The sequence below is a fragment of the Dromaius novaehollandiae genome, chromosome 10 (genome assembly GCF_036370855.1).
Source record: "Dromaius novaehollandiae isolate bDroNov1 chromosome 10, bDroNov1.hap1, whole genome shotgun sequence".
NCBI lineage: Eukaryota > Metazoa > Chordata > Aves > Casuariiformes > Dromaiidae > Dromaius > Dromaius novaehollandiae.
In genome coordinates this window covers 6,714,618-6,727,978 of record NC_088107.1, presented here as the reverse complement: position 1 = coordinate 6,727,978, position 13,361 = coordinate 6,714,618, and the positions used below count along the sequence as shown (strand labels likewise).

Below are 13,361 nucleotides of genomic sequence, written 5' to 3'. Positions count from 1 at the left end.
CAAGCTAAATTATTACATTCAGCCTACCTACGCTCCCCTTATATTTTCAACTGGATCCAATTTCTCTTCCTCACTTAATATACTGAAGCATCGAGTAGTTCAGCTGCCAGAGCCTGACACTGAGGGGTGGCTGTATTTTGGTGCTGGATAAAATAATCTCTCTATTTAGTCTGCATGGAACTGTTAGTAACATTTATTGAGTGCTTTTTGTGTCCTTTGGGATAAGAGGCATGCCATAAACAGGCAATGATGTTAATGTATATTAATAAACAAAGGTGTTAATGTTTGCAGAATTTGTCCAGGCTGAGTTAAATTGTTTATGCCAAGTTGTTAGAGCGTGTTTCTGTATTACGGGGTATGTTTTGAAAGAGACATAGTAAAATGTTAAATTTTTTTTCCTTCACAAATTTAGCTCCAGAAATACATTTTACAAAAATTCTACACTTAAGAACATAAGCTGTCAGATGGGAGAGCATCAGATATCTTTGAGAAATGCCTCTGGAAAACGGTGCCTTTGAAATAAGGAACGATTCTGTTTTAAAGGACATGCAGTTGGGATTAAACAGCAAAACCTGGTTCCAAACTTTTTGTTTAAATTCCACTAAAGTTTTGATTGTCTGATTCTTCCTATAGTTATCTGTAGAATAAGTCAGATTAGGACCATATATATGGTCTCCTTGACACTCGTGACATTTGAAATCCTTTTTCAAATATTAATCGTTAGACACATCTTATTATATATGATTATAATGACCCTAACCTTTTTTGTGAAAGGCTTTCAAGAATTCTGCAGGATGAAGTCTTGGCAGTGATGTGTGTAATTTTTTTCGTATATATGTGTATATGAAACATATGAAAAACATTTAGGAGCTTTACTCATCATAATTCGACAAACTGTGGGTTTGGTTGTAAAATATTTCTCCGTGATTAATGGTAAGAGGTTAAGCCCAACACCTTTTGGTCAAATTTAACATCTGATTCCCTGATGAAGTTAAACAAATTTACCCCCCACATTTATTCTTCCCTGAATTCAAACAATACATCTTTGCAGAATGAATAAAAAAAAGTGCAAAAAAATGTTTAGCAGATCAATAGGAGGGCTGCAAATAAATCAAAAGAATAATTTTAAATGAACACTAAAACTACAACAGAGTCCTCTACAGGACTGGGGGTCAATATAGAGGTCCAGACTGCTTTATTGATCAGTAGGAGGAAGGAAAGCGATTAATTGTGATAAAAAGGGTGCTGCATTGTGTGCATAGTGCAGTCCTAACCTATAGACCTACATCCCCTATAGATCATCTATACAGCCATGTGTCTAATGCACATTGTGTGAAAGTTTATACCTGAATTTAATATGAAATTTAGGGGAAGATGGCAACAAGCTGAGATAGATTACTATGTGAGAGTTTAGCTCAAGGGGTCATTTGCATCACTTAAGGTATAAATAATCCTTGAAGTTTGCACTTTGCATTCAGATCAGGCAACTTCTGAGCAGAAGCAGTGGATTGCCTCTCTTGCTTTTATATTGTGCCCATTGCCGTAGTATCTTATCACTTTTCTGTTAAACAAGCATCTGTAATAAGGTCTTGCAGATGCAACAGAAAGAAGGAAAGAAATAGTCTCTATCTCAGAAGGATGGGGGAAGTAGTTTAGAAGTCATTAGGTTATTAATAGTGTAGAAGTGCTTTTGTGGAAACTACTGAAAGTATACAATAAATGTAATGTAGGATTATTTTAGTAAGATGCTTTCTGTGCAGTCTGATCAATTAGCTTGTATAATCTAAATGACATCGTATTTTTTTCTTAAGCTTTTTGCCATTTATGAGTGCAAATGTGGATTTTCCTTTCTGTTTCCCAAAAGAAAATAGAGAGGCCTACCATCACCTTGAGTGAACACAGATGTTTTAAGGAAGTTACTTTGCACGGAAATCGGACATGATTTGAGGAAGAAATGCTTGCACTGCGTCTCCTGCTGTTTTTCCCTCCACATGTGCATCCCTCCTACCCCCGCACTCTTATACTCAATCTTTTCTTTGACCTTTGGCTATTCAAATTCTTTGAATAAGTGTAACAATTCCGATTTGCCAGAACAAACTAGAATTATATTTAACTTTGCCTTGGAGGTGTAAGAGATTTCTGATGAGGTTAAGTTTTGGTAGAATACCCTGTTGTTTGAAAGAGTTATCTGTTCTCTTTCTTTCTCCCATGTCAAGTTTTTAACATGGAAAAGCCAATGCAGTGACAGTTAGTTTAGCTTTTTCCAGTTTTGCATTGTGCTGAGTGGGTGGTGGATGAAACGCTGATGTGGGAGACCTGGCCTCTATTGCCAGCTAAACCGCAGAGCAGCTGGGTGACCCTGAATTTTCCCCTCCTTCTGCTTCGGTTTCTTCATCTGTATTTTTTAAAAAAATAATTAAAAAAAAAAGCTAGGATAATGATACTTTACCCTTTTGTACTGATACCTAAGGTATCAGTAAAACTGCTGCAGCCTGAGAAGCAACTGTGTTAATGCAGTCAAGGTGCTGTTGACCTCCAGGGGGAAAGTGCTGAGGTCTTTCTCGAACATTTATCTGTCTTGTTTTCCTTTCTGCTGCATCTTCTCTTGTAATATCTTTCTGAAGAGTCTGGGTGTAGCCATGAGCTTTAAACGCAACCTCCCGCGCTTGGAAATTGTGTTGAGAGGCAGCCTGCGCGCAGAGCCGTTTTGGTGCTCTCCCTGGTTTATTTTTTTTTCCTCTTTCAAAGCACTTGAGAGCAATTAATAGGAGTAAACTTGCAACCTGTTGTGTGTTCAGCACGAGGCACGGCAAAGAGCCTACTTAAGGCAAAGTCATCGCCTTTGATCCTGGGCGGGAGGCTCTCGTACAAAGAGCCACATTTTAATGCACAGTCCTAGTGGATGACTTACAACCTCATCAGAGCAGTGACTTTTACTTCATAACAGAGCTTGTGGGGTTTTCAGGCTGAGATGTTTTCGGAAGGTTCCCCCCTCTGCTCTCCCTCCCTTAGCATTCACAGAAAATAGGCTGTTAAGAAGCGGAAAGCATGCAATTTATAGCAGATGGGTATAAACTGCTCCAGCTCTACTACTGGAATGGGATCAATCAGGAGCACTACATGCACCATTTACCCAGAAGAAACCCACCTGGGGGAACCCTGTGGAATTTTAGCCTATTAAGACAACACCTTAACAAGTTTAGTTTAAATAAAAACTTGTCGGCAGGCATTAAGCGGAGCGAAAGCACGCTCTCTCCATCATCCGCTTGCTGTCCCTTTGAGAAATGCGACTCCCCTTACGCTGTGGCAACAAAGCTGCTCCTTCCTCGATTTTTTTTTTTTCTTTTTTCATCTGTAACTTTTGTTCAGCCTGTTCTTAAAAGCAAAGCCCCACAGAGCTTCAGAAAAGTTCCACTCCATTTACTGGATTTCTAAATAGAAGGCATTTAGCTGAGCTAAATGATTAGGCTTTCTGTTGCATTTAACCACTCGCTTCACATATAACTGGCTGGCTGGTGAACTCCTTCTCTGCTTTAGCCCATCCTTATCTTTTATTATTGTCCCTTCATAAATGTTTCTTTTTGCTCTTTTTTTCCCCGCTTTTTGAAATATCAGATTAACAATACATGTTGTGAGTTGGGGGAGCGGGACTTTTAAGACAGCCCTTCCCTTTGGGAAATATAACAGTACACTGAAGACGTAGTTCTAGTAAGGCTTGTAAAGGAGATTGGGGCATACAGTATAATGTAGCATAAAATGGAGTGTGTGACTTTGAAGAAACTAATCTATTTTAGGCTAACGTTTAAATTTTGTGTTTGCTCCTCTTTTCCCCTGGGTGAAATAAAATTGTTTCAAATCTATCACAAAACACTATGGGATTTTAGAGAGGAAGGGAGGCAAGTCAGAGTCAAATCTTCCCAGCGGACAGCTTACAACCCAGACTTTTGCCTCTGTGCTTACCAGTAGGTGAACCAGAAAGCAAGTACAATTGAACCTGGCTGATGTTGCCCCTGTCTAGTTTGGGGGTGCCTTTTTTCCTTCCATTTTTTCCATTTTGAAGAAGCAGTTCAAATTATATGTATATATTTCAAAATGTGATTAAGCTCTGCAAAAGTGTTTTAGGTGCCTAACTGCTATTGAAACCAATGTTAAGTACTGCTTTTATATTTTTTTCCAGCTTCTCTCTCTTAATCCTTGACAATGTTGTCCTAGGTGCAAAGTTGACATTACTGCCCTGCCAACGAAGCAGACCAATCGTTTGGAGCTGCCGCTGGAAAAGCATCCGGGGTCCCTGCTAATGTTGATTGCTGTTGCTCCGCGTACAGGCGTTTCTATCTCGGATCTGTGTGTCTGCCCCTTGGCAGACCCCAGTGAAAGGAAACAGATTTCACAGCGCTACGTGAGTTTGCGTTTTGGATTTTTTCTTCCTTTCTTTTTGAAAATAGTCAAAATTGCAGCAAAAGAAGATTTGTCCGGTTATAATAATGTCTCCTACCTGAGAAAAGTATTACATGCGAGAGTTACTATGTTTAGAATGACAAGGAGATTGACAGGGCAGAGAGACTCGAGGAATTTGGCTGCCTGTATTTGTTCAGTTTTAAACTAATTCTTTCCTTTAAAAAATTTTAATTTTCTTAGGGCATTATTATGGGGAATGAGAGACAATGTTACAGAGAGAGAATAGTAATTAGCTTTCTTTTCTCCTTTGGGGAGGGGAATATGTTCTGGAGAATCAGCTTTTGGAAGATAAAGACTTATGAGGACTTGTGCTCATCAATCCTTAAAAGTTAGACAAGAAGAAATAGGTGCATCTCTCTCTAAAATGGGGTGCATGGGACAGAGGCATGGGGAAATTTGAACAATTTAAGCTGAAGATGCAGTTGAGATCCAATTCTGGATTCCTCGCTCTCGATTCACTGTGCTAACTCTTGACCCATACTCCAGATCCACCTGTGCCTAATTATCTAGTGCTGTTTTGATTGGCAAGTGATACTTGCATAAGCATGAGGGGCTCCTTCCAATCTCCTCCATCAAGTTAACATATAGCTTATGTGAACTGAAAATTCCCTAGAAGCAGGTAGCTTGTGATGTCATGAACTTCACGGATATGAGGAGTGAGAGTGGGATAGTGGAACTGTATATATGGATATCAGTTGTTAAAGTGCTGTGTGGTAGAGGTGGGGATGAATATAAAAATGTAAGTGGCTTAGTTCATTAATATCTGTTTCATAGTGAAGTATAAACAAAATGCATTTTTTTTGTTTTCCTCCTTACAGTGTATAAAGAATTCCTTTCAGGACATAAAGGACGTTGGCTTCTTACAGGTCAAAGTTTTAAAGGCAGCTGACCTGTTAGCAGCAGATTTTTCAGGTACTTCATTTTTCTTTTCCAATGTATGATGCAATGATGCATTTTGAGTGTTGTTTGCACTTTGTGCAGTACTGTCAGTTGACCAAGGAAAAGTAAATCTTCTCATTGCTTCTTCAGTGGTGAAACTGCATCAGGGGCCTGGGATTCCAAAGAGCTTCAACCTGCAATCCTGAAGTATGTGGGAAAGGTCCACTGGCTAGAGATCTGATTCCCCCTTTAGATCTGAGTGGCATGCCCAATAACTTTGGCCTTTTAATCAAATTCCTTATTAAAAAATAGCTCATCTCTGTGTCTGCCTTTATAACTGTGATATGAGAGAGTTGGAGCAGAAGTAAATGTTCCTTCATGGATGCAGTGAGATTTGATTTAATTCCTGGAAGCCTCATTTCAGAAGTGCATCAAGTTTCAGGATGCCTATAATTTGCACTGAAGGAAGAGTGTATTGAACACTGCAGACTGTTTTCTACCATTGATTCAAGGTGTTTTGGTGGCTGGCAGGCACAACCTGTCACTGTGTTCTGTGTGTGCTGCAGTAGGCATGATACGGTGTCAAATGTAATGCAAAATGCATTCAGTTCTTACAAAAGGAAGAGCCAAGCTTGATGGAGGTTGCCAAATACAACTCTAGAAAAGCTACGTGCACAAATGTGAACTCCTTGGCTGCAGTTTATCTGTGATAACTGTAATATGAGAAATGCAGGTGTTGCACTGGTTGATGAGTGTCATTGGTATTGCAACTAGTAAGTGACAGCTCTTGATGTTGCAGCCCCGTGCACCTTCCTGTGCTAACTAGTGAACTCTGTGCTGACAGAAAATCAGTGAAGGCTCTGGATTTATTTTATGACTCATGAAACCCAGCACCAGTAGCTAGAACTGGCGTAAGGCTTGGCAACAGTTGCATGTGTTTTGAGACCATAGTGTTCTCTATTTTTAATGTTGATGTAAGGGTGAGCATCTGTGCATGTGTGTTTACTGTGGCCTGCATATTCAGAAGAGCGTTAGCAATGAAATAATGTTTTACCAGCCCAGTGGGAAGATAGATTAGGGTAAATAGTTCTGATCCGGAGTGCAGACATCACTTTTTGTTACCTGGTTTCACTTGCTGACTCTGTGATTTGACTCTCCAGGAAGACAGTGATACACTGATCTTGCTGTCATATCTTTCTGTAGGAATATGTAAAATAGGGAGAATACATACAAAGCAGTGGTGACTGCATAGTAGCCGGTCCATCAGGTGCTTTGCGAATCTGAACTAGATGAAAGGATGCTTTAGAAGACCACATGTGCCAGATACCCTGACACGGTGCTTGCCTGAGCGCATGGACTTGCCTGGACCTACAGGCTGTCCCTGATAGTGAAAGCTTGCCACTGATGGAAAAGCAAGAGCGATGGTTTCTCTTAGAGCTTGTTTGAGGCTTTGATTTGGAATGGTCTTTGTGGCTTTCTTGCTCCAAAAAAGGATAGATTTTCTACTGAGCTTTACATCAAATTGTGCTTGTTTCTGACAGCAATGAACACTAATACCTTTTAAAAATACAGCCTTATATGGTTTCTTCGGGGAAGTTGTAGGGAATTGATACTCTTCTGTAGTGTCTGCCTGGATGCTATTATTTTTATTATCATCTTTTCCAGGATTCTGGAGACCTTTTAATTCCCCTCTGTATCTTGCAGCAGCTTGTAATTCACAGACACAGCATTGCGTGCTGTATATTTGCTGACATAGTCATTTTCAAGATAACTTGTTGATAAAAGCAGGAAAGATGCTAGAGAGAAAATACTCTTGCTCCATTATCTGGTATTCATACAGGCATTATAACATAAGAGAACATTGCTCCTAAAATAAGGACCAAAGGATGAAGCCCAACATGAATCATAATATTCCAATTTTAATTCGCTGCTTAACCCTGCAGCGAGAACAAGGTTACTGCAGACAACAGTATCTTAAAGAACCGAAGAACTTAATTTCAAAGCAAACAAACAAAAAAAGCTGTCACTAACAAAAGGTAGCTTGTGCAAAAATGTATTTCTAAATTGATATAATGTATACGTATGTATGGAAGTGCTAGTGAAAGTGCCTCTTGCTAATAAATTTAATAAGAACTATGCTACAGCAAACCAGAACTTTTTGCAAATGGCAAGGGTAGGGCTGTCTAGGAATACACCAGATTTTAATACAAGCGGCGTGCAGGGAAAGAATCGAGCCCTGAAGGTTATTTATCCTTTGGACAGCTTCACTGACACTAATGCAGTTGCATCAGCATTGGATTTGGCCCCCTTTCCATCCATACTTAAACAGGAGCGTGTGGGTGGATAATGAACATTGGAAGAGATGCACAGGTTCTTGATTCTGCAATTCAATGACTTTTCATAAAGAGTATGTGACACACATTCCTTGTGCATAGCACAGAATGAAATTCTGCTTAAGTAAAAGGTTACTCAGTCTGTCATTATATTCAAAATAACCCAGGCTTTGAGCCTGATTCATGAAGCAAATGACAAATTGTTTTTCAATGGCAGTGCTGAAAATATCCTAGTATTATGCTGTAATAGACCCACCAAATTGCAAAAGGATGCAGCCATTTTAGGTAAAAATAGCATAATTTCTGATCGTGAAATGAGACACATAAAGATTAATTATCTGTTCTGAGCCATTCATAAATGATTAGTGCAGCAATTATGGGCTTTCATAATAGGACCCTTCTAGAGCAGTGCCATATTTCCTGCATTGCCAGGGAGACTGCTCAGATTTATTGTTATTGATAAAAGTAAATTCAAAGTCCAGCTAAAAATCTGATAAAGGAATAATCATAGAGACAATAAGAGATGTAAAGATTTCCAAGGGTTGAGAGGAGTAGTGTGAGCAGGTAGCATTCCCTGCTCTGTCCTGCCCCATAGCAGTCGTCATCCTCAGGTGGGTATGCTTCTGCAGACCATCTCACGCGCCACTATAAAGTGGCGTTGCACATCTCATCATATTCACTTCAAATCTTTAGATTTTTGTGCTGTTAGTTAATGTGTGCTGGTACTTATATATTTTGAATGTTAATTTTTTTTACCTACTGCATAGTACCTGCTTTGGTTTTGAAAGTCGACACTTCACCATTTGACACACATTTTCGGCTAGTTTCCACACAGATATGTCAAATATGTAAAATGTCCTTGGCCACAGCCAGCCCAGTTTCAGTCTTCCATACTGTTATATTGCTAGATAATAGTTTTGTTGATGTGAAAATGACTTTTTCTGCTTTGTTGGGTGTTTTCTGTGTATGCATGAGACTTCTCAAACACTGTATTTGCTCACTGACCAAAAAAATAGCATTCAGAATACCAAATTATACAGTGGGATTGTTTTTGGCATATACCAGTTTGCATTTCAAGCAGTTTCTCTAAAGAGCTACAAGCATTTTCCACACTTATCAGGGAATGGGCACATAAGCTGAAAAGGAGAAGACAAATAGATTCTAGTAACATGCATGTTTTAAACGTTACCAATATTGACTCATTAATACTCAGTGTTTAGATACTGAAAAGATTCCTGTTTAGTTTGTAAACTTTGCAGAGTAAGATCCTTAAGAGCTCTGCATCGATAATACCAAAAATAAGGATTAAGAAAAAGACAGCTTTTACTTAAATATTTTTTTTGTCCATTATCTGAATCTCTGCATTGCAGACATATCTAGTTGCCTGCATAAAAGTTAGGCTGGAATTTGTGGTTGACTTGCACATGAGCACTAAAGATGAAATTAAATCAGATACTGAGTCAGACATGCTCATGATCATAGTGGAGAGTGCTGAGCTGCTCTAAGTTGTGCCACTTGTGAATTCATGTAATGGGACTTATCAAAAGAAATACATTAGCAAAGACGTCTCCACCATAAGAGAGGTTCCAAATTGACATCTTCCTTTTGAAAGAAGCTTTTTTTTCTTTTAATATGCTATCTGCTTCACACATGGATTCTCCAGTTGGGTCTTCCAGTTGATGTCAGGTTTTGTTTAAACTGCTGTACCATATAGGGTCTTCCATAGATTCAAGGACTTGCGCATATGGAACTGACTGAAGAAATGCTGCTGATCTAGCTACAATACCATGCTTCTCATAGTACGGGTACTTAATCCTGTTATCAACTGATGAAGACCACAGACTCCAAGCAGAAGATGAAACAGGGAGATGTATCCGAAACATGCTTGCCTAGTTCAGAAAGGCAGTGCTTTTTTCATAATGTCGTTTGAATAATTGTCAACATTGACAGGTTTTTGTGTTGCCATAAAGCTTTAGAAGTTATTCACCGTAAGCCTCAGTTTTCAGGCCTTAGAGTGAAGCTGCCTGAATGAATCAGAAGATAAGTTACCTTGATAAAGTTTCCAGAGCTGAAGATGCATTGGTGGGATTGTTATTTAACAAGTTGCAAGTTGTTCCAAGAGGAGAAGGCACTTTCCAACTGTCTTCATGCAGTTTATTCTTCTTTAGCCTGTCGCTTCCCCAGCTATGGTGCAGAAAAAAGAACATGCTAACTACAATAACTGGTCCACGTCACTTTTTTTTAAAATTTATTTCAATCTGTTTTTTTTTCCCTAGGTAAAAGCGATCCTTTCTGTGTATTAGAGCTGGGAAATGACAGTCTTCAAACACACACCGTTTACAAGAACCTCAACCCAGAGTGGAACAAAGTTTTCACATTGTAAGTGGATTGCTTTTGAAAACGTACTGCAAATACCAAACCATTAGCAGCTTAAATATAAAACCCATTGACTTTGTGGAAATACAAAGGTCAAGTTTAAGATGTGTCATTTTTTCATAGTCAGAAGAGGATGTTGGAGAAATATCAAATATAACTCAATTAAAGCCTTTTGCCTTTTATTAGTTCTTGCATGGAGTTTATTAATAGAAGTCATTAAAAGAAGAATTACTGTGATATTTATAGGAAGAATCATGACTAGACATAATGGAGTCATATCTGGATTCAAGAGATAATATAACAGAAAATGGAGACTAGATACTCATGCCTACGTTTTCCATAATTTAAAATAAAATGTTTCATTGATCCATGGTAGAATACCTCATTTAATTTGTAAGTAAGCACAAAATTAGAGTTCATTGTTCCTGATATAGCTGATGAATTTAAAATAGTCAAAGGTAGCTTACTCCAAGTTAGAAGCTTATATTTTTCTGAAAACCAAACCATGCATTTTGGGGTGAATTTATTAATAAATAGAATTGATAGTTTAGGTATCAGCAGCACAATTTTTTATTTTTTATCTTCCCTTTATGCTCACATAGTGGTTTCTTTTTTTTTTTTTTTTTTCCTTTTTTTCTTTTTTTTTTTTTCTTTTTGTGAGTAACTGAGTGAGATGAATTTCTCCAAGACCACAGTAGTCTGTGGTAAAGAAGGCAACCATGAGTGCTGGCATATCATATCTACACCTGTCCACTGAAAGAATAATATGAGCATTACGGAGTTCTTGCAAAAGCAACATTCAGAAAGACTGAATACAATGAGAAGTGTCTGATTTCTTTGTTAGAAGTGCTTTAGTGTGTTTCTATTTAATTCATGGGTGCTGGAAAATGAATTTGTGAAATACTGAACCTTGCTCTGTCTAATGTTTTCTGCAACTGAATGTCTCTTACAGTTTTTCCCTTTTTCTTACTTTCGCCCTTCTCAAGAAGCTTCTGGTTGTCACTATTTTTTCTGAGATTGTGGCAGTGGAGTGTTGTAGGATGTTCAGCCAACAAAATAAAGCTAATAAGAATCCAAAATGTTTCTTTTCAAGGAAGTTTGCATCTGTAACTCTTAAGGCTCTCAGAAGCGTCAGCTGCAAACTATTGCTATCCTTATTGTTGTTGCATGTTTACTCCAAGTAACAAATCTTCAGAGACAGTCACTCATCCATCTCTTTAGATTTCTGGCCTCCTTTTTTTTAATTGAAATTAAACTCTTTAGAAGGTATTGAGAATTTAGATTTATCTTGGCCCAGAGTGGGTTGTTTCAAGTGAATCCATTTCAGCTGGCATGCTCAATGCTACCAGAGCACCCTACCTGTCTTATTCAGGTTTTTTGTAGCACACTTATCTGTGTGTGACATGCAGGGTTTTTAATATTTTATATTGCTGGTAACTATATCACATGCAAAATTTTAGTGGAGAACTGTATGCAGCTATTTTAAAGTTTGTTTTTTAATTTGGCTTTGGAGGTATCTGGAAATATAGTTGCTGAACTGGCAGGTTTTAATGCATTTTAAAGCCATATGGTCTTGAGAACAGTGTACAGCAGGTTAGTTGTCCGCCTACAGTGCCTGGGTCACATCAAAGAGTGTAATACAGCTGCTGGCTGGATAAGCAACCGTGTGGCCTTTAGGCTCTGAGTTTGCTCCATGAGGTATGCAGAAGTCCCAAGAGCAGTAATGTTCTCAGAGGACCTCCAAGGCAGAACAACCTCACCCAGCTAAAAAACATGCTATACCACTTGCCTCTTGCTTTAATTCTTGCATTTGAAAAAAGGAAAAGCAGAGATAATGAATATTCATCTTCACGTTACCCATGCTTTTGCAAGAACAGATATAACTTTTCTCAAATAAGACTCTGGTATATTAATGATATGATACCCACATAAGGTTGAGCACCTACTGCCACATCTGTAGAGTTTGGACTGGATGGAACAAAAATATTGTCCATTTGGCCTTTAATTACCATTGTTAGAAATTTTTAAAGTAATTGGTTTTGTTAGTATTTTAAAAGGGAGATAATCGTTCAAGTCAAAAGAAAAAGTTTTTGTTTTCTACACTGTTTTTCATGTATACCTATTGTCCTGAACTCCAGTTTTAAATTTACCTCTCGACCTTTCCTAATCACGAGCTACGTCTTGAGAGCCTAGTTCTACATTGTTATAATCAACATCGACGCACAAAAAATGTCACACTCTAGTGTTATTTTCTTCACCTAGTTATGTGACTGAAACATGAGGGGAAAGCTTGGGGAATACCCATCATTTGATTCATTTTTTTGGAATTTAATTAAATGCTTGTTTTATACTCCAAGGTAATGCAAACTTAATTAGTAAAACAGTACTGTCAGATCTTTGTGGAGGAGACTCTGTGCATGTATATAGAACATCATTTGCGTGTGTGTTTCATTCCAGCCCTATTAAAGATATTCATGACGTTCTCGAAGTGACAGTGTTTGATGAAGATGGAGATAAACCCCCTGATTTTCTTGGAAAAGTTGCCATCCCTTTGCTGTCTGTAAGTTACACTTGCAATGTATATCATTCAAACGTTGATGGTTTCACTGGGAATAAGTTGTGTTTCTTTTCCCCATAGTACAAAGCAACACCGATTGAGAGATAAGCAGGTTTTGTGATGTATATATGTCTTAGTTGGCAGTGTTTATAGTCCTCCTTAGTGTAGCAAACCTTCCCAAACCATTTTAGTACAAATTTGATTGGAAAGAAAATTGTAGAAGTGTCTGTACTTCATCAGTGCTATGTGCTGTGCAAGTCTGAAAACATAACTGAGTTGTTCTGTATGTTTCCACATCATCTTCTGAAGGTAATGTTTTAAGCATGTCTTTGTTCTGTCTTGCTTCTTTTTACTCCAAGAAAGTAATTGCACATCACAGTAGGATTGACTAGAGATAGCTGTTGTTATTGGCACAGCTGAATAAAATTACCTAAAAGGGGTGTTTTCCACTCCATAGTGCTTTTAAAGACTGGTGGCTTTTGTTCTGTAAACAAATATGTGAAGAGTGAGCGCTACCACGGGAGTGTAAAATCAAAACTGGAAACAAAGCAAGCTCAGGGGAAAGTGGTTGCTCTGGAGATTAAGGAGAGCTAAAGCTTTTTCAGAGATGGCCAAAAAAGGCCAAGCTAAAGAGAGAGGAACATAAAAGGGTCATTAAAAGACATTAATAGAGAAATGGAGAAAGACAGCTTTGTGCTTGGTGAGACTGATTTAAATTGGAACAAGGCTAGTAATAATAGAATAAGTAAATCAGATCA

General features: G+C 38.2%; 1 protein-coding gene across 5 annotated transcripts in view; it reads left to right on the top strand.

Moving 5' to 3' along the window:
• Positions 1-13,361, top strand: part of MCTP2 (multiple C2 and transmembrane domain containing 2) — a 126,902-nt gene that overhangs the window by 55,263 nt on the left and 58,278 nt on the right. For all 5 annotated transcript variants that reach the window (XM_064517924.1, XM_064517925.1, XM_064517923.1 and 2 more), the window contains 4 exons: positions 4,213-4,399; positions 5,277-5,370; positions 9,947-10,049; positions 12,504-12,606. In XM_064517924.1, the coding sequence (XP_064373994.1) occupies positions 4,213-4,399; positions 5,277-5,370; positions 9,947-10,049; positions 12,504-12,606 (487 nt within the window). The remainder of the gene's footprint in view (positions 1-4,212; positions 4,400-5,276; positions 5,371-9,946; positions 10,050-12,503; positions 12,607-13,361) is intronic.